Raw genomic sequence first — 20,269 nt, forward strand, 5'->3', positions numbered from 1 at the left:
TCCGCCAGAAGGACGCGTGCTACCGTGTCAGTATATTAGATGAGTCAGCCGTACATAATCCATGCATAGTTATATAATACATGCATACGAGGACTTGTGCTCTAACAACTACTCCGTGCAACAGCAGTAGTAATACTTTGTATATTCCTCCTAATATTTTCTATCTACTTCCAAATCATTTGGATCTATTTACATGAAAATCATCTCTCAAGCCTCATTCACAGCGCTACAATCATAAAGCACTCCTAAAGGAACCGCAGCTTCCGAATGATTATAGCCCAAGTTCAACGCCATAATCTGTCCCACGGCGCCCCCATAGTAAGTAGCAAAGTCTTGCAGGGTGCCATAGCCCAAAGTAAACTGTGTCATGGTACATGCAGTATTGTCACAGATGGGAATCTTCACTGTCTCGCCCGTCTGAAGGACATCATAGGGGCCAGGGTTCAAAGCGGCAATATACCCAGTTTGGGCGGTCTGGTTGATAACGGACTCGACCGTGATGTTAAAACGTTCGTTGGCAATCTTCTGAATCGTATCTCCAGGCATGATAGTATACACGTGTGGACCACTATCGATACAAGTGTTGGTGGCCTCGGTGTTGTTGGTGCTGAAGCAACTCATATCATCTGGGAAGGTCGGTTGAGCAGGGATGCGAAGCACCTCGCCAGCATAGATGAAGTTGGGATCAGCAAGGATATTCAACCTGGCGAGATCACAGGTTCCCACGCCGTATTTGGCGGCAATTGCCGACAAAGTGTCGTTCTCTTGAACAGTATAGGTCTCGTTCAAGGCGGTAATATCTAGGCTTATCACAGTCCCCGTGGTTGGGAGGGCTGTAGGTAGTGTGAAGAGTTAGTGTAGATAATGGAATTGAGACAGAAAAGATCACGGACCATCATAAGTGGATGCTGGGAGAGCGGCAGCGACTGCTGTCAGGCTGAGAAGTGTAGCGGCGAGCATAATTATGAACTTTAGCGCTCTAACTTTTTCTTAAATGATATGGGTTGGCATACAGCTCTGACTCCCTCTGGTGCAGTAGAGTCGCCCTTTATATAAGCCAAAAAACCAAGTCAGAAAAAAATCGAAATCAACCCACCGCGAGGCCAAAGACATCACTATCCAGTTTTGGTGTCTATGACCGACTCGAGATAGCCGTGCTTCGTGAAATCTTGGTCATTGGGCACCTTTCTCGCTTTTTCTTACTCGGACTAGCATAGCTTCAACACTAAATGCAAGCTGACTGAAGCCATAGCATGGAATTTCGAGAGTCGTGCCATTCCCACATACCCCAGAGCATGGATGTCATGCGGGGACTTCCCCACAATGACCGGAGGAACTATCGGACAAATGGAAATTTGCCAGCCCCATCCGGAGCATGGATCAGTGTGGCCTAGTGTAGGTAGTATAGTGGTGTTGGTATTCATGCGACTGGATGTTTCGGGGGTCGGAGGCAATTGTAAAGTCCGATCTCCGTCGGCTTTGGGATAAGGCTTGTCCTTGACTGGGCTTAGCCAAGCAAGGTTCTTTCATGAGAGCGAAGCTAATAGTGCGTCTGATGTCACACATGCAAGAGACATCCAAGAACTTCATCAAGGCAGCCTCATGACTAAGTTAGTAGTTGTAATTTGATAGAAAATAGGTTATATGTGCTGAAATTGAAGAAGAGAATAAGTAACAAGGTCAGATCTTTCACGGTTCTTATAATACAGATTGAATCGGAGTAATTTTGAATGAATAACATGCGTCTCCTCAGTCGTCGTTCCATACGAAGTTGGATCCAGATCTAAAAACCCCCAGAACACGCACATATCATCCTTGGCTACCTCTTTGTTTGGCTCCCTAATAGATAGGCGTAAGGTAAGCGCTCAACTTCCAGAGCATGGCCTGGATAGAGGTTGCGTTCTGTTCGCAGATCATGGTGTTGTTGTCAGTCCAGTATGGGCGCGACGGCCAAGTGCAAAGCTCTTGGACCTCGCCCGCATGCTCTCCAGAAGTAACGGTGGCATTAATTGTAGTGGGCACCACACCTTCTTCCACCCACTTGACCATGTGGGCAAAATTGTCCCGAGGGAAGCCAGCATTGGGTTGCTCATCGTTGGTTGCGCAGTGGGCTGCACCAGGAACAAGATAGAACCGATACCAGTCGTTGAGTTTCTCATTACCATCAGCAAAAGAGAGGTCAGGGTACATGATCTTGCGAACCGATTCGTGGTAGTGAATAGATCCGGTCGGGGGCACACTGCTATCGGCCTCCCCGTGGTAGTGAAGCAGACGGCCTCCCTTGGAATGAAAGGGGGTCAGGTCAGGAAGCGTGGTCTGAAGAGAGTCCATGTATTTGGTCATTCCTTCGATCATCCATGCCTTTAGGTCATCGTTGGTGACTCCCCACATGTCCATTTCTGTGACATTTTGCCAGTTTAGGAACTTGGTAATCCATTCTCCGTTGGAGTTAGGAGAAGTGATCGTCCAAGAATCCGTGGTGCTGTCGTAGACCGTGGTGTCTCCAAAGCCGGCAGTAGGCTGGAAAGGAAAGTATACGAGGTCACCGTTCGAATCTTTCTGTTGTTTGGGAACCAGGTCAGCATTCTGAAGGCAAAGGAGCGCAAGTGTTGGGAAATGGTTCATACCAGTCCAGTCAGAAGATCCTCGATCACCTCAATATCTTTGGCGTTGATAGTTCCATTCTGCGCGGGAGTGGCTGAGGTCGTCTGTCTCTTGCTCCTCTTTCCGTATCCCAAGCCAAGGCTGCTGGTCGAACCAGCCTCGCAGTAGTAAGATTTACCCAGCATTGAGGAGACGTTGAAATTCTGGAAACAGAGATCGCTACGAGCAACCACCCCATCAACCTTGCCATCCATGCCATCACAGGCATTAATCGTTGCGTTAATCACCGTATCGAACACGCAAGAAGGCGGATAATATCCAATGGTCTGAATCTGGATGGGAGGAGCGATGTGATTCACCTGCTGCTGGCCGTATCGCATTGCAGGGGCTCCCGCAACGATGCCATCGTATAATTCGGGGGCACGCTGGGCTTGACTCATTGCCTCCCGTCCACCTTCAGAGCAACCGATGAAGTAGGTGTACAACTTGGTAGCGTTACTCCCAACGTTGAAGAAGTTATTGGTAAAAGCCTTTCCAATCTGGGTCATCTCGGCGATGGCCTGATATCCCCAGTTGTAGATGGCAGGCCAATTGGCAGTTCCATTTCCGAGAATGACAACATCATCGAAGTCAGTGCCACCCCAGTAAGGGAATCCGCCGTCAGTGTAGCCAGTGGCAGCCCCAAAGGCGACCCCTCCGGCGACATCACCTCCTCCTGAGCCGTTGTTGATTTCATACGCAGAACCACCTGTAGCGAGGAATCTGTTCTGGAATGTATCTGGGCTCGGCATCCAATACTGGACAACTACGCGGTCGTCACCATTCTGGTGGCTATAGGCAAAAGATACCTCGCAGAAGTTGATGGTCAAGTCCTCCCAGAAAATAGAATCGGTGAGGGAATAGTTGAGATAGACACTGGCAGATACAGAGCTGGTATCGATGGTGATTCCAGATGGAATGCCATCGCTAGCAGTGGGCAGAACGGACGTGACATAGTCAGTCGTACACACACTGTTCAGCGATGCTGCAGATGCGACACCGACAAGAGTGGCAGCAGCCAGGCAGTACATTGCAAATGAAGGGAAGGGACGGGTCTTCGACCCTAGAAAGAGCGATAGGATATAGAACAAAAGAAATTGAATGGTTACAATTGTGGAAACAGAGTAGACAGAACTGAGACTCACGCCATTATTATACCATTGGATCCTACAGTGGTGGCTCACTTGAACCGAAGCTTTGAACCACTTACTCTTTAGCACTACCAAGACACTTACGTATGTTCTAGGTACTAATTTCACGGCCTGCAACATGGGATGTTGATCATTTAGTAGCGTGTCTGGCATAGAAGATTGAGAGTCTCCGTGCCTGCGCAAATTCCCGAGAATCTTATCTTATCATTGAGCTTAAATGCGAGATCTTGAAGAATCGAAACACTTGACCACCTGTGAGTGGCTGATCAAGTCCCCAAGAGCCGGGATTTCGGGTCAAACAACATCGGTTTTCGGTCATTGCCAGTCGGAGATTCGGCTTCACTTGCCTCAATAGGTCGACTTTGCGAGCATCAGGTAGGAGACCCATCCCGCAGGCCGCGGCAGCTCGGCTCTATGCGATGTAACTAACGTACGCATAGGGCACTGGTAAGGTTATGGGGTGAAGAAGTTAAATTATTAGTCTGATTTGCCATTGGGGGACTTGTTAGCTAGATATGGCCACCAGCCCACAACAGACACAACCTTGAATCCGTCGTGGCAAGATAGGAAAGAAGGCCTATCGAAAATAAGTAGGAGGTTATAGAAAATTGAGAAATTACTTTTAACTGCAATTGCCTCTCAATCTTCATACGTACAAGCACAAAGCGAGACCAATGTATCTCTTTCCAGTACTGCCATCTTTGGGGACAACAGCAGCATCCTGATATCAACCACCTGCTCATATAGTTCAATTTCCACACCAGCTGGTAAAACGCAATCGCCGTGTGGGTAAGCGAGGGCCTCATTATTAGGGCACTGGACAAACCCTTTGGTGCCCATGTTCGGGGAGTGTGAGTCTCACTGTGCAGGAGTTCATGTTGGTGACCCTGGGGAGACTTTGATGTAGCGATAGATGGGATATTGGTGAAGGTGTATGAGAGATATATGGGAGAAAATGATCCTGAGGAAAGACGGGTTTCAAGAAGCAAGTTATACCACTGAGCATACAGAAGGATATGAAGCCGTCTCCTGACTACTAACGATGGAGTATAGCACTCAGCTGAATTGGTATGGTCTGAGTTCACATCTACATGATAGCATAGAACAGATGCAATCAGCCTTCCAGGATGATTTTGCAGCTACCTATTGACTTCGAAGTCAGCAGTCTGAGTTCTAGACGAGCTCTACCATGTGGTCCAAAGGCTGACGATTCACTGCTGCTTTGGTATGCCATTCACTCAGACGTGCATATTTTGTCGGTCATCGGTAGTTACCTACCTCTTCAACAACAATAGCATTCTGTTACAGACCAGCATGGTATGTAGAAAAAACAGCACTCCAAGCAGAGTTGAAGCTTCTTCGTTCACAAAACCCAGGAGACACACACAGTCAAGATGGAGTTGGCATCATCAGGTCATCTTACAGGCGCCGATATAATCAGTCCACTCCTGGATATGATTCGCAACACTCTGCATCTCGATCCTCTCATTGTGGTGAACTTTGGACTCCTTATAATTGGCATCATAACTTCCCTCCGCTCGACTGGAAATATTGTCTACAACTACGCCGCAAAGACATGTCTGTCAACCGTTCACGTAAAAGTCGACGATCCTCTCTATCACGACATCATCCGCTGGATGGCAGACCATGTATTCCAGCATCGCAATTTCCTCTCCGTTCTAGCGCACACCGCAAACAATTCAAATACAAGAATGATCACAAGGCTTTCACGAATGCAGGAAACCATGCACATTAATGGAACGCTCCCTCTCTGCGAGGAGGATGCCAAACGATCGTCAATCGAACTGAAGCCATTCCGTGTGTCTCGACTTTTTCGCTTCAACCAGACATGGGTTTACTTCTGTCATTCGCCCAGCAGCCTCAATCACTCCAACCCCCTGATGCACAGGGAAGACAATACCCACTTGACCCTTCAATGTCTCAGCCTATCCCTCTCACCACTCAAATCCTTCCTAGAAGAAGTCCGTGCCTATTCTTGCAAGGCATCCGAATCCACCATCTCAATTTACCGCCCCCAACCCTTCTATCGGGATATCCGCTGGATGCCCATCGCGACTCGCCCACTCCGAGATATCTCCACCATCATCCTGAACGAGAACAAGAAACAAAGGATCCTCCAGGATATATCCGAATACCTACACCCCAAAACCAGACAATGGTACGCCAGTCACGGTATCCCTTATCGACGCGGATACCTCTTTTCCGGACCTCCAGGCACAGGTAAGACCAGCCTTGCGTCCGCCCTCGCCGGAGTCTTCGGTCTAGACATCTACGTCCTAAGCTTGCGAGATCCAACGATGGAGGAGCCAGAATTTATCCGCATGTTTTCGGCTGTCCCGAGGCAGTGTGTCGTGTTGTTGGAAGATGTTGACGCCGCAGGACTGAACAGAAATGAACCCATGGTCCCTACTACCACCAACACAAGTGATAGTACCTACCTTAATAATACCCCAAAAACACTAGGACAACCGAAAGCCCCAGAACCTGTTCCATATACGGCAAACGCGTCCGCAATCTCCCTATCTGGTTTACTCAACGCAATCGACGGCATCTCTTCCCACGAGGGCCGCATTCTGATCATGACAACCAACGCGCCGCAGCAACTAGACCGCGCATTGATCCGCCCGGGACGCGTGGACTTGCATATACGATTCGAGCTTCCGTCTCGTGAGGATCTGAAGAATTTGTTCTTAAGTTTATACAGTTGTGACCGTCAGGGTGATCAAGAAAAGCCAGAGTTCGAGAATGAGAAAGAAAAATTGGAAGCCCTTGCGGAGCAGTTTTCGAAAAGTCTGCCTGAGGGTCGGTTCAGTATTGCTGATGTTCAGGGGTTTCTGTTGCAGTATAAACGGGAGCCTAAAAAGGCGTGTGAGAACGTTGTTGGTTGGGTTGAGGAAGAAGTGGGTGTCGAGGGTGAACGAACTACTAATACTGAGTAGGTCTGTGATAGATAGAAGAGGTGGGGTGGGGGGGTTGTCTTTCAATCGGGAATACATTGCAGTCAATCCTGAGGTGGTTGTTGAAGGGGGAAAAAGCGTTTCCTTTAAGGGGTAAAAAAATGGTCTTTACTTGCGCGTTTCGTATTTCCAGCATCTGCTCTGTACTCGAGGAAAGGGAAAACTTGAATCACTATTAAGTACTTTCTTGTAAATGAGCATAAAAGAGTTCAACTTCATGAGGGACTCTCGAGGAGAAAAGTAGCATATCTTCCTCAAACAAATGTAAAGTTCGCGCACAATTATGTCTTAGGACTGCGTTTTTCAGCATATTAATATCAAAACAGGGATGACTGCCTCGCATCTTGAACTAGTACAACATTCACATCGACCTAAGTTGAAGCCCTCGGTATCCGGTCGTTGTATCCTCCATCTGATCCTACTCTAACCTCAGCAATCTACAGCATGTACCGGGTAAACGCTGGGTTCAGCGCTCAACCGCAAATGCCCCCGCCAAGTGCCTCCATGACTGAACTGACAGCAACCCACAGTGGTACCACTGTTGTGCAGAGTAGTCACACATTTCTCGACAGCGGCCAGGATTGTCTTTTTCTCAGCGGTCGTATCACAGTTTGACCCGGTCGTCGTCGCCTTGTACGCATATCCCAGCACCTTCTCCCCACTGACATCTGTACCGTAGGTCAAGGTGCACGAGTCCGCGTCCGACTTCGACTTGATGAGACCAGCCAAAAACTCCCAAATTTCAAGCCCGGCCTTGACTGTGAAGATCACGTGGGATGAGACTTTTGCGGTAGTCACAATTTTCTGGATCGTGATGCCCGTCCTTTTCTCCAAGTCTGTCGTGTCGGATGTGACATTCGCCCATTGCCAGGCGTAGTCGGCGTTGATGACCTTCAATGTTGCAGTCATGTTGCCAAGGCCATCATCCCAGTCTGCAACGATGGGTGTGGTGATCACATCATATGTTGTTTCATTGTCTCCAGCAACACATGGATCAATAAACCCGCATGCGAGAACGCCACACAGGACCTTGCTGAACTTGACCATTCTCCGTCGGTGTAGCGGTGATACAGAGCACAGAGGTCGATGATGAGGAGGCAAGTAAGTTGCAGGAGGTTCATGCACACTTGAGAGCGTTTGTCAGTCAATACTATCCATATATGTAGGGGGCATTGAAGGTGACGCTTCTATACCTGGTGATAAGTGCTGAAAAGAACGGGGCAAGAACAGTGAGAGACCTGAGCGATGAGTTGATGAAGAATATAGGAAGACTCAGTGACTTGGGCCTTTATATACCTTTGCAGCCCGGAGGGCACAAGTCCTGCCAATACTCGTTTGAAAGTTTCTAATCTTCAGAGTAGTATATCAGAAGGCTCTTCAGGTATTCTGTTCGCGCTAGCGAAGCAAAGGATCAGCTAGCTAGCTTGATTTGTATAGCAGGATCTGACGAGAGGATACCTGCTGTCAGCTTTACCAGCGAGAAAAGATAAGAGGAGAGCATTCTCCACCTTATGAAAGTGTGTGTTAATCGAATTTGCTGCGTTTCTTCTACATTCTACTCACGTTAGCTATTCGAGTTGGACTAAGGGCAATCAATCATGATATTGCAGATCACCATTTTATCGTAGGTCATACAGCCTTGAATGCCGAAGGAGAAAAAGCAACTGGCCTGAGTAGACAAACTTGAAGCGATACACAAGTCCCAGTTTAGAGAACCGACAATCGGAAGGTACGGCCCTGGTTACCGATCCGGAAAGAGCTCATATCTCCCTTCTGCCTAAAGATACATTATCTAGTCCCAATGCATGACGATTGCCGGTGAACATGTGCTAGTTTGTCTCTGGTGACGCGGCTTTATGAGTCTAAAAAGGATAAGCTTCTGGTCTGGATGGATAGACGGAGAAATTCCGGGATAATGGAACAGCCTCAATGGCTACTAGCAGTAGGGCAAGAGTCAGTCCCTAAGGTCAAAGAGGGTTAGTTCAATTTTATAAGCCTCCTTCCTTCATGAATCCCCGCTTTTTGGCCCCCACGTGGCTACTGACTCGCATGCTTGAGGAAATACGTAGCATGTGAAAGTCAATTCATCTGGGTTATCGACTGGATAACATGCCATGTGCACTTGAGCCTGTTGTTAGCGCTGACATGGAACTATCGCACTTTGCAAAATTTTGCCGTCACCTGATGTGGGTTGCAATCAAGTTAGTAGCTCCCTAGAATGATACAGTAAAAGATTGAGAGGGGGAATCGACGGTGAGTATTCGAGAACTAGTTGATGGTGATTTGCAATTAGGCTCAAAGCAGAATTGAGGGCAAAGAAACCAAGCTGTCATGGAACTCTTCATCAATAGTGTACAATTTCAATAATGATCAGGTGCTATGCTTTGACTATACTACTATACATTCAGATCTCTTTATACATATATACATACTCGCCCAACTTGAACATCACACCCCGTCTGGGGTACATCCTAGAAATACACTTTCAACTCAACGAGTCTCACCCTCGCCTAGAGGGGTTTGTCCCTCGTTTTGGGGCTCATATATGTCCTGTTCTTCGGCATCAGAAACATCTTCTCCTTCTTCTGCCTCCTCTGCCACCCATTCTTCGTCCTCTACTTCATTTTCTCCTTCTTCTCCTTCGACCTCCATGTCCTCCTCCAGATCGTCGAACTCATCTTCATCATCTTCCACGAGACTTTCATCGTCCATCAATTCCTCCTTCGTTCCGAGTTCCTTGTCTCTTTCCTCGAGCAGCGTCTCGGCCTCCATGTCATATTCATCGGGGTAGTCGAGGGTATTTCTGAAAGGCGAGGGTGCAACATCGGAATCTTGCTCATCATCGTCCAACTCGGAGATACCAACATTAATTGGAGGCTCATCAGTTGGCTCAGAAGTGGCATCTTGTGCTTCGACTCGAATATTGCTACTGTCTTGCCCCGCCTTTTCAGCAGTAGGTTCATTCCGTGACTTAGACCTAGTCAGGCCGCCCACACCAAGAATACCGCCTGTCCACACATAACGATCACGTCCAAGTTCATCAACCATCTCGCCTTTCTCCTGCCGACGCCGGAGGAGCACACCCTGGAACTTCTCACGGAGGTAAGGAAGTCTAGCAACTGCTGCGATCGTCTTAGGCGCCGCATCGTATATAGCTTGAAGATCCGTGCCTCCCTCGTGAATGCTCCGTTCGCGAAGTCGCCTCAATGCAGCAGCCAGATATACCATGGACACGTACGTGGGCTGCATGAAGTCCGGCTGGATCTTGCTCCAGTAGCGCCGGCCCAATCTGCCCAGTACATTAGGTGGCTTTGCCCGTTTAGGATTCTCCATCGCATCAATGGTTGAAGGCACCCCCGGAGGTCGTGCACCATATCCCCGACGAAGATTATCCCACCCAGGGAAGTTGGGCATGAACTTATGTTCAAAGACAGTAAAAGCTTCAATCTGATCAGACAACCTGTCGGAGGACGCAAGCATCTGCACAAAAGTGGACCAATTGAAGGTTGTCATGGAGAAACCTGCCTCCACATACTTTGCTATGACCTCGGAGATCTTCGAAACCTCGTTTCCATAAGCCAAAGAACGCAGATACAGTGAAAGAGGGCGAGATAGCATGAAGCGGTACGCTGGTAGAATCGGGTCCTTCTTTGTCGTAGCTGACTCGGATGGCCTAGCTTGGGAGTCGTCGGGATTCACCAAGAGCTCGGCATGAGATGGCAAGGGCGGTGTACCTGGGTTGAGTTGACGACTAAGCCACTCATCAATCTCAGGAGAAGTGGGACTAGCTATCTTCAATGCACGAGTGAAAGCCAGGTTCCAGCATTCTTCCACCTGTTGGTACTGTTCAGCCTTCAGATGCGCGAGCATCAAAGCAGACAGCAAACGAAGAGGCGCGATGTCATGGTAATTCTCTTCATCAGAGTCTTTGGGTGGATGACTAGCGGTATAGTCATCGAAAAGCCTCCGAGCCGACAGATAAGCCCCCTTCATACCATAGGCAGAGATCATATATTCGTAATAAACAGCAGGGAATCCCTTCCTGGCAGACATCCTACCAGAACCCAGCAAGGGGTACTTCGTCGCCAACTTGGTAGAGTGGTAATCTGCAAGAGTCTCTGCGAGGAATTTCTCGGAATTTTCGAGACGAATGTTTGCGTGGTTGCCGACCTGACCGCCCTGTGCCAAAAGTTGCAAATCTCGCTGGATCTGACTCTTGAGCACAAGGAGTCTCGAGCCAAGTCCCGGCTGATTGAATCTGTCTTTGATTTCGCGGAAAATGATGTGCACCATGTCCCGATTGCGGTCCTTCAGGTAGCCATACAGGATGACTGCGTAGTGAAATTCAGTGGCGTAAACGCGGCGACCTCGGTGGAGTGCCCTCAGGATGCGGCGGGCAGAATCCGTCTGGCCTATAAGCACAAGACTGAGCATGAGAGCAGAATAGGTCATATCATCGGGCTCCAGTCCTGATGCATCCATCCGCGAGCGTATCCTTGATATAGCTTCCAGATCCATCCGGAAAGCATAATTCCATAGCAAGATATTCCACATTCTTACGCGAGAACCCTTGACGTCGAGGCCGAGGCAAGTCTCCGCAACGTGCTCAGCCATCTCCCACTCTGAGTTGTTGCAATAAGCCTCCACAACTGTATCAATCATGGGGGCTGTTATCTGCACGTTATGTTGTTGGGCTAGGCTGAGCAGATCACGGACATGAGTAACATCGCCCCGGTTAGCACAAAGACCCATCATTATACCAAAAGTGTGCGAGGTGGGCTCAACACCCTCTTCCATCATCTTCTTGAACATGGCGAAGGTCCCTGAAAGATCTCCCGCTTTGGAATAAGCTGTAAGCAAGATGTTCCAACATATGTCATTCGGTTGAAGGTTAAACTCTTCCGAAATTCTTCGGAACTGACGCGTGGTCTGTTCAACATCGCCAATTCTGGCGTAGACATAGAGAAGTGGAGCCACGATTTTGCGGCTTCGCGGCTTTCCGTGGTCCGAAAGGAACCTCTCGAATACATGCTGGACATTCTCCACATCACCGGCTCTCGAAAAAACAATAAGCGCCTGCCTGTAGACGTCCTCTGTCGGTTTGCGATGGAAGTGAGAAATCTCATCGAGGAAGTATAAGATACCGGTCGTGATCTCGAAAGAAGCGAGACGCTTCAACAGCTTAGCCAGAAGCTTTCGAGGTGGAGTCTCTTCCTCCATCTGCCAACGGAAATTCCGATAAACCACGATAGATCGAACAAACGTCGATCGTTGCTCTGATTCTTGAAGGGTGTTGATAAGATCAAGATAATTCCGCGAAGTGATCAAGTCCAGATGGTTGAACTTTTGCAGTAGTGCTAGAAGGGTCTCCGTCGCAGTAGCTTCGGCAAACTCCGTGCTAGAAAATACATTATTGAGTATGAAGCGAGCAGCAAGACGTACTGGACTGTTGAGACTCTGGTCTTGTAAGTAATCAGCAAGTGCTAACAAAGGCTTATGCACGGAAGACACCTGTAGCCAAGGGGCGACAGTGTGCCACAGCGACTTGTCGCCCAACGGCCTCGATCTCCAAATATCCTGCACATAATCCCATTGTTCAGCGTTCACAAACTGTGCAAAACAGTATGCCCAACATAAGACGCCGCGGCTGTATGAGATTGCTTCCTGACATATCCCATCCACATCCGAAAGATTCCCCGTAGCAATACAGGACTTGGTCATGTGCAAATAATCCTCAGAAGTTCGGGACTCGATAGGCAGGGAGTTGAGAAGTCGCCTGGCTCTTCTGTTATCAACGTCACGATCAGAGCTGCCTAGTCTCGCCAGCAATGCAGAAGTCAGGTCGAGAGGGTGACCAGCCTTTGAGAAAAGGCTCCATAATTTATCGGAATCTTCGATCTCCTCCTTATCCAATAACGCTCCAAGTTCGGTCTTGGCAGTGTCGCGGTCCTCATCGGCAACTATTTCAGCAGAGTCGTCAAGCATGTGAGCCTCAGCGTCCACCCTGCGGTCTAGGCTAACAGCCTCTGACGAGTAATTCCTGGAAACGCCAGGGACGGCCTTCCTTCTCCGTCGCGGGACAATCCTCCTTGGCGAACGTATCAAGCATGTCGCTATAAACTCCTGTGTGCGAGGGGGGTAGAGAAACTCGAGAACGGGGGCCCGCGGGTCCGTGGCTGTCCTTCCGGTTGTCGAGGTGGCGGTTGAAGTATTCGACGCGGATCTTTGCGGTGCCTGCAGGAAAACCAAAAGCTCCGCCCCCGCGCTACTGAATTGCCCAAGAGTTGAATAGATCGAACCCCGAACTCGAATGGCGCCATTGGGATCCCGGAAGAAACGCCGTCCCGCGTTCTCAAGACATCCGGCAGCCCGTTCCAGCATTACCTCGAGAAATTGCGGTGCCAAACCCTGAATTTCACCGAAACTTGACTGCGATGCATAACATATCGGGATCAAACTGTATTCGATGCCAATTGAGGTCAGCGAGCTGGGCATGCAGGAATGTGCAGAGTGCTAAGGGAGTCAGGCCATACCACGCAAAGCAATCTTGTGCACGAAGCTCACAGCCTGCCGTTAGATGGCTGCTCCTCCTGGAGAGATTTAAGAGAGGATCCGGCTTCAGAGAAGACAGAACCGACAGCTCCAAGCAAGAAAGCCAAGGGGTGTGGGTTGATGGCCGGGAGGTTGACGTGGGATAATTTTCGAGATGGCCGAGCAGCAAGCTTTCCCGATGCTGGAAAAGAGAATCCCGCGAAATCAGCCGGGGATTTGTTTGGCCGAGTCCTGACCACCTCAGCCCGCACTCATTCGGGTGGGAACACCACCATCGCCCCGAGCTCCCCCAGTCGTCGAATATTGCTGGCAAAATGGAGATCACCGATTTTATTTTCTCCCAGAGGGAGGAGAGTCTCTTGACGGGAAACTACAACGCTTATCGAGCGCACACGACCCGCAAGTTGCACAGCGCCCGCCAGCGACTTGGACAGACAACCCCCAAACGCAGCAAGTACATTGCCAAACGACCTGTGACGGCGGAAGATGTGAACAGCAATGTGGAGTATGTTCCTAAAGTCATGTTTGACATCTTTCTACGAACAACGCTATGGCTGAGTCCGCTATAAGAATTATACTAACACTCCGAGTATCTTAGATATGTCCACACCCTACTCATCAGCGCCGAACGGGCATGGGCGAACGCAATGCACATGAAGACCACTCACTCGGCAGACCCTTCGGCCAAGGGAATTAGCGGTACGACCAGGGGTCACATCATTTCAAAACTCCGGAAGGCGGTTACATATGCGAAGCAATTGGTGCTCGTTCTCGAGGATCAGGAAACTTCTGGAGCTACGGACACTGATGTCCTCGAAGCTCGTGCATACCTGGCATCCCTCTTGGGGGCATTCTTCTTGGAGAAGCGCAATTGGGAGCAGTGTCTTCAAAACTACTCCGTATCCAGAGTCGTCTATGCAGCTCTGGGTCAGCAAGTCAAGAAGGACGCCTTCCGAGACCTTCTTTCCGGCACTGTCGACCCCAGTATAAGATACGCAGCATATCAACTGAAGCTTCCGCGGTCAAAGCCCATCCCGTCTTTGGCTCTTAGCTATTTCCCATCGGACGCGACCATCAGGTCCGAGGTTGAGAAGTTGGACCCCAACTGTCTGAAGGAGGATGCAGCGGGCACACGGAGGACCGCTGACGGGGAGGTGCAGCAACTCCCTGGAAGCATCACATGGAGATCGCATACAGTTGGTTTGGAAGATGCCGCAATCTCACAGGCTCTCGCGTCCGCAGCGGCAGCTGAATCTCGTCTTAGTACGTGGCTTGCGGAAGACGAGGGTAAAAATGCCTCTTCGAAAGATAAAGCCGCTGCCTACGATAACGTTATCATCGCCAGTCAAGATGCCGTCGATGCTACAAAGACTGCAATCGATGATCTCGCCGGAGAGGGAGTTGACCCGAGTGATAAGAGGATGCAGGCTCTGCAAATAACGCGGACTGCTGTTAACTATGATTTGGTTGGGTGGAGAATCGGACGTAACCGTGTTCTTTGCGGAGACAACGACGGCGTTTCTTTCGAATTTGTCCCGACCAAGCTACCCAAGGGTGCCAAGGCTTCTGACGATGCCACCGGTAAGAAGCTGGCACGGCTGCGCGAAAGAGTCGTCCTGTACGATTCTACCCTTCAAAGTATCGAATTCATTCTTGAGCTTCCTGGAGTTGCAGCGGACACAGCGTTTGTCCGGGAGTTAGATGCCAAGCGGCGGTATTTCCGTGCTCTAAGGTACAGCAGCGCAGCCCTTCAGTGCCAACATAACATGCTAACTGGAGACTTCTTAGATGTCTGACCATTGGAAGATCACACGGAATCCTGGGCAAGTCTACCAATGCCCTCGCCCTGTTTGCGCAGGCTTTGGCCCTTGTCACGGAGACCGCACGGTCGCCGCAATCCTTGACTGAAACGGAGGGGCCACCAAAGCTGGATATTTCCCGTAGCCAGGTCCAGACTCTGGAATCCACCTTGAAGGGCCTTGTTGCGCAATACCGCGGTTTGGTGACTCTGGAGAAGATGTCCGCTGAAGCACACTCGAACTCCGTGACTCAGCGCCCCGCAATTGAGCGTCTACACGATTACGCCGGTGATGCTCTGGATCTGACCAACATTGTTCCTTATCCCCCTCAGATGCAACCGATCCCAGTGAAACCTTTGTTCCTTGATGTGGCTTGGAACTACATCGACTACCCTCGCCAAGGCGCGCCTGCTGTAGACAGGGCTCAGGCTCAACCGGAACCACAACCGGAAGAGAAGAAGGGTGGACGACGCGGCTGGTTCGGCTTTGGTCGGTAGCCTTTTGATTGTTCAGGCTACGAAAGGGCATCTAACTCTCCACCGGCTTCATTGCCATGACATAGTGTGTAATGTGCTATTGCATGTCAGCACCCACCAGGTGTATCTAGCGTACATAGTAAATCTGATGATGATGATACTGCGACCAACGAATCGCTTAGCAGAATAAGTCTTGACTTTATATTCCAGATAACCTATTACTATTCTATCCAAATTTGTGCTGATTTCAATCTCAAAGATATACATAAGAGTGTATAGCTGTGCCTTTATCTCAGTACTTTGTGCTGGCAGCGGCGCACTGTGGGACACTTTTTTCTGCCACCGCCTAAGCTTCCAGTTTTCTCAGTCAATCTCTCAGGTCTGTATATTATTATATCCGCTTAAATCCGGGATTTTTCCAGCGAGGTTCGCTAGGTTCTGCCTCTTAAAGCGGTCTACAAGGCGGTGGGCTGCGAGGCACAATCGCTTTGTAAGGTCCAATCAGTTTGTAGTAGCATAGATGTCTAGAACTTCTAGAAACGAGATTTCCCCATACAATACATTGAAGCAGCCAATATTTCATCCTCGATACTGTACTGATAGGCGGAGTATCATCCGGACGTCTCCGACTACATCCACACATCATATTTTCAACTGTCAAAGATGCTCAGTTCCCCGTGGAAACCGCACGGGCCAATTCTCCGGATAAGCCGAGCCAACATCCACTCGGAAGTTTGACAGCCGGATCACCTTTTGTGTGTCCAACAAATGGTACGATAGCAATTTGTATTGCTTGGCTACCAGTAAACTGCGTCGTCATTCAAATTCTATGGGCTGGTTAGTGGCCGGCTCCTCCGGGCATTCATTTCATTGTACCGAAGGTTTGGAGAGGTGACTGATGTGGCGTTAATAATTTGTGGTTTGCAGATTGTCTCGGGGTGCTTTATGCGGTCTAGATTATCAGAGTTTGTTGTGAGATTAATGGTACGGATACGATGATGTAGCTTGTCTTTGTCTAGAATGGTATCGCTTGCTACCTGGTGCTATAGTAACTTTTTATTCTTATTGGACTTTCGGGAAGACAGAAATGTATTCAGTGGTGGTGAATCACCACTACTAGTAGTACGGGATATATATTCTCTGCAAGCATGGTGACTTGAAATTTTGATCCACAGGCACGTGCCTCATATACTATGGCCATGAAACTGTGGAGATGACTAACTATATCACAGCCAGGACCACATATTAATAAATTGTCCTATTATTTTCAAAACCACCTAAGAGATGACGGAACATCGAACACACGACATCCCCAGGGTTCGTAATACAATTGCCATCCAGTTAATATGGGTTTGGACCGTTCTGACTATTGAGCGGGAATGGCACCCGCCTCCCCTTTACAAGATCGGTACCTGGTGCTAGTGATTCGAGCTAGCCATAACCTGCCTAGCGACTGCTCAAAGGAGCAAGCGCCGTCTGACAATTGGCTGCAGCGCATGTGGGATGTTGCCAAACGAGCCATTCTCGTCAGAATCGGGACACGGATGTACGGCGTGGAAATACGCGCGGATACGAGCGATCATCCAGGGGCAGTTGGATTGTCTCCTCCACATCAGCCATCCTCCCGTGCAGATTTGAATCCTTCTTACTCCGTACAAGGGTTTTTTTTTTTGCTTAAGATTCCCACGTAAGCCCACAAATTACAGGGTGTCGGTCACGAAAAATATTATCATTTGACCAGCTGTTTCTAAATCCTAGTAATATACTAGATTTCTACGATTGACTATATTATACTCTTGTTTACTTCAAATTCTGTTCTGCTCTGGAAAACAAAGACTTTAATCATAATATTCTGCCGATCCTGCACATCGGGGGCTTCCTGCGTCGCCGTACTGTCAGCGTCCGGCGTTCCGGCCAATCCAGAGCGAGTTTGTCTGCCCTCGCCAATAATTCTGCCCCGAAATTAGAGTTGCGTCTCCCCTGGATTCGCTTTCCTCTTCTTTTCCCTCCGCCGTCGCCGCTCTCCTCCTCCTCCTCCTCCTCCCTCTCCTTCCCTACCCCGTTGGAGACCGTTATACCGTCTCAATTGATCAATCAGATCATCCGACATGGCCTCTGTCAACGGGAGCTTCGTCTCCCCCTCGGCTGATGCCGTCGTCTCCCCCAGGCTCTTTGAGCCCACCGGTCTGGTCGCCTCCGTCCTCGAGGGCTTCACCGTTTGGAAGGCCTTGTTGACTCTGTTTGTTGCCGCTGTCATCTACGACCAATGTACGTCTTTTCTCTACGCCAATTCTTGAGATTTGGGGGAAAATTTACGTCTTAATACTAACCGATCATATAGTCCGTTATCTCTGGCTCAAGGGCTCCATTGTCGGCCCAGCATGGAAGTTGCCTTTCATGGGACCTTTCCTTCAGTCGGTGAACCCCAAGTTCCACGAATACAAGGCCAAATGGGACAGTGGTGAACTGAGCTGTGTCTCCGTCTTCCACAAGTAAGTAACCCTTTGCGACATGTTCCGGGTGTGTCGCGAGGCGCATGGCTGGAAGAGGCCAGATTCTAATTAATCTGCTTATAGGTTCGTTGTTATCGCATCCACTCGCGACATGTCGCGCAAGATCTTCAACTCGCCTACCTACGTCAAGCCTTGTGTTGTGGACGTTGCGCACAAGCTTCTTGGTGCCGACAACTGGGTCTTCTTGGACGGCAAAGACCACGTTGAATTCCGTAAGGGTCTCAACGGTCTTTTCACTCGCCAGGCTCTTTCCTTCTACCTCCCTCGCATGGAAGAGGTTTACAACGAGTACTACGCCCGTTTCTTGCGCATCTCGAAGGAGAACAACTTCAAGCCTACTCCTTGGATGCCCGAATTCCGTGAGCTCATGTGCGCCGTGTCCTGCCGTACTTTCGTCGGTCACTACATCACCGAAGAAGCTATCCAGAAGATCGCCGATGACTACTACATGATCACTGCTGCCCTGGAGCTGGTCAACTTCCCCTTCATTCTGCCTTACACCAAGGCCTGGTACGGCAAGAAGGCCGCCGACATGGTTCTGGCCGAGTTCTCCAACTGTGCTGCCAAGAGTAAGGCTCGCATGGCTGCTGGCGGAGAAATCTCCTGTATCATGGACGCGTGGGTCAAGGCTCAGCAGGACTCCGCCAAGTACCGTGAGAAGATCGCTCAGGGTATCCAAGTCGACGCCAGTGAAAAGCCCGCCCAGGTCCTGCGTGACTTCACCGATTACGAAATCGCCCAGACCGTCTTCACCTTCCTGTTCGCCTCCCAGGATGCCACTAGTGCTGCCTCTACCTGGCTGTTCCAGCTCATGGCCGACCGCCCCGATGTTCTTGACAAGGTCCGCGAGGAGAACTTGGCCGTTCGCAACGGTGATATCAAGGCCCCTCTGACCATGGAGCTGCTTGACCAGCTGCCCTACACTCGTGCTGTCGTCAAGGAGACTCTGCGTTACCGCCCTCCCGTTATCATGGTTCCCTACCTGGTCAAGAAGGACTTCCCCATTAGCGAGAACGTCACCGTGAGCAAGGGCTCCATGATCATTCCCTCGGTGTGGCCCGCCTGCCACGATGAGGAGGCTTACCCCAACGCCGACTCTTTCGACCCTGACCGCTGGATCACTGGTACCGCCGAGCAGCAGACCAAGAACTGGCTCGTTTTCGGAACCGGTCCCCACTACTGCCTTGGTCAGACCTACGCCCAGCTGAACCTGATGGCCATGATTGGCAAGGCCAGTATGGAGATGGACTGGGAGCACACTCCCACTCCCGAGTCGGAAGACATCAAGGTCTTTGCCACAATCTTCCCCCAGGTATGTTTCCTTGCGCTACATCGAAACGAATTGAAAGCTAACAAAGCCCAGGATGATTGCCTGCTTGCATTCCGTCCCCGCCCTTGAGCGTTTCTGCCGTCTTCGCTAAAGCACTAAAGACGTCAGGCGCTGCAACGTCAGTTATGCCGGATTCTCCTGCCTTGCTGAAAAAAGCAAGCGCCTGCTTCGTGACTACGGGCACCCTTTTCTGTCCTGGTGATAGAATGGCTGCAGGCATTTTTTCTTTTGCCTTTCTGAATGTAACTACTTGTAGTATTGTTTTTCCTTTTTTCAATCCTTTCCGAACATTTTGGATGGGAGTTGCGGACGGTCGACCTCTGAGGTACGGCCACTGGCGTCTGTCTGTTGGAGGCACCGACGCCGCGGACAGGGTGTCTGGAGTAACATGATATCGAAACGATCCATCTGCGGTCGTCCGCTCCCGCGATGAGCGACGCATTGAAGGACATGTCATTTTTAGACCACGCTACCTAGAATTAATAATAATAATGTGACATCTGAGCTGCTAGCCAGGGAATAGAATACCATCACTAGCCGCATGTGAAAGATGTAGTTGAATAGGTTTATTCCCACCAGTCCTTCAATAGCCGTGTCTGGATTCACATCCAGCCCTCGCCACCACCACAACCCTTCACCAAACCATAGTCATCATGGTATATAAAGCCCATCCCTCCCACCACCCAAGACTTTCTCTACTCCAACAACCCAATTCTGGTACAACATCTATATATACACTGCCCAACTCTGCAAGAACAATGCAGCATTTCTAAGCATATATCCAACTTAGCTATATTCACCAAAAAGTCCACTGCCAATAGCAATCT

At 49.7% G+C, this 20,269-nt stretch overlaps 7 protein-coding genes across 7 annotated transcripts; 3 read left to right on the plus strand and 4 right to left on the minus strand.

Moving 5' to 3' along the window:
* Window positions 1-192: 192 nt before the first annotated feature.
* On the minus strand, window positions 193-1,153 carry BO79DRAFT_268395 (LysM-domain-containing protein). The gene is made up of 2 exons (XM_025687122.1): window positions 894-1,153; window positions 193-833 (listed from the first exon to the last, which is right to left on the minus strand). The coding sequence occupies exons 1-2, from the start codon at window positions 958-960 to the stop codon at window positions 208-210; spliced, it is 693 nt and encodes a 230-aa protein (XP_025544750.1). The 5' UTR covers window positions 961-1,153; the 3' UTR covers window positions 193-207.
* A 686-nt stretch (window positions 1,154-1,839) lies between these two features.
* Window positions 1,840-3,674, minus strand: BO79DRAFT_136136 (tannase; the record flags this gene model as incomplete). The annotated part of the gene is made up of 2 exons (XM_025678075.1): window positions 1,840-2,559; window positions 2,628-3,674. The coding sequence occupies 2 exons, from the start codon at window positions 3,672-3,674 to the stop codon at window positions 1,840-1,842; spliced, it is 1,767 nt and encodes a 588-aa protein (XP_025544751.1).
* A 2,021-nt stretch (window positions 3,675-5,695) lies between these two features.
* On the plus strand, window positions 5,696-6,754 carry BO79DRAFT_224364 (AAA-type ATPase Bcs1; the record flags this gene model as incomplete). Its single annotated transcript, XM_025683667.1, has 1 exon — window positions 5,696-6,754. The coding sequence occupies one exon, from the start codon at window positions 5,696-5,698 to the stop codon at window positions 6,752-6,754; it is 1,059 nt and encodes a 352-aa protein (XP_025544752.1).
* A 447-nt stretch (window positions 6,755-7,201) lies between these two features.
* On the minus strand, window positions 7,202-7,819 carry BO79DRAFT_268398 (uncharacterized protein; the record flags this gene model as incomplete). Its single annotated transcript, XM_025687123.1, has 1 exon — window positions 7,202-7,819. The coding sequence occupies one exon, from the start codon at window positions 7,817-7,819 to the stop codon at window positions 7,202-7,204; it is 618 nt and encodes a 205-aa protein (XP_025544753.1).
* A 1,365-nt stretch (window positions 7,820-9,184) lies between these two features.
* Window positions 9,185-13,367, minus strand: BO79DRAFT_186720 (putative translation regulator (Cya5)). Its single transcript, XM_025680491.1, has 2 exons — window positions 13,306-13,367; window positions 9,185-13,229 (listed from the first exon to the last, which is right to left on the minus strand). The coding sequence occupies exon 2, from the start codon at window positions 13,151-13,153 to the stop codon at window positions 9,263-9,265; it is 3,891 nt and encodes a 1,296-aa protein (XP_025544754.1). The 5' UTR covers window positions 13,154-13,229; window positions 13,306-13,367; the 3' UTR covers window positions 9,185-9,262.
* A 239-nt stretch (window positions 13,368-13,606) lies between these two features.
* Window positions 13,607-15,766, plus strand: BO79DRAFT_206700 (signal recognition particle subunit SRP68). The gene is made up of 3 exons (XM_025682031.1): window positions 13,607-13,829; window positions 13,923-15,056; window positions 15,113-15,766. Exons 1-3 carry the CDS (start codon window positions 13,639-13,641, stop codon window positions 15,618-15,620), a joined length of 1,833 nt encoding a protein of 610 aa, XP_025544755.1. The 5' UTR covers window positions 13,607-13,638; the 3' UTR covers window positions 15,621-15,766.
* A 1,580-nt stretch (window positions 15,767-17,346) lies between these two features.
* erg5 (C-22 sterol desaturase erg5) lies at window positions 17,347-19,947 on the plus strand. Its single transcript, XM_025679231.1, has 4 exons — window positions 17,347-17,867; window positions 17,941-18,091; window positions 18,176-19,424; window positions 19,476-19,947. The coding sequence occupies exons 1-4, from the start codon at window positions 17,708-17,710 to the stop codon at window positions 19,509-19,511; spliced, it is 1,596 nt and encodes a 531-aa protein (XP_025544756.1). The 5' UTR covers window positions 17,347-17,707; the 3' UTR covers window positions 19,512-19,947.
* The last annotated feature ends 322 nt before the right edge of the window (window positions 19,948-20,269 follow it).

Source organism: Aspergillus costaricaensis (assembly GCF_003184835.1).
Source record: "Aspergillus costaricaensis CBS 115574 unplaced genomic scaffold BO79scaffold_2, whole genome shotgun sequence".
NCBI lineage: Eukaryota > Fungi > Ascomycota > Eurotiomycetes > Eurotiales > Aspergillaceae > Aspergillus > Aspergillus costaricensis.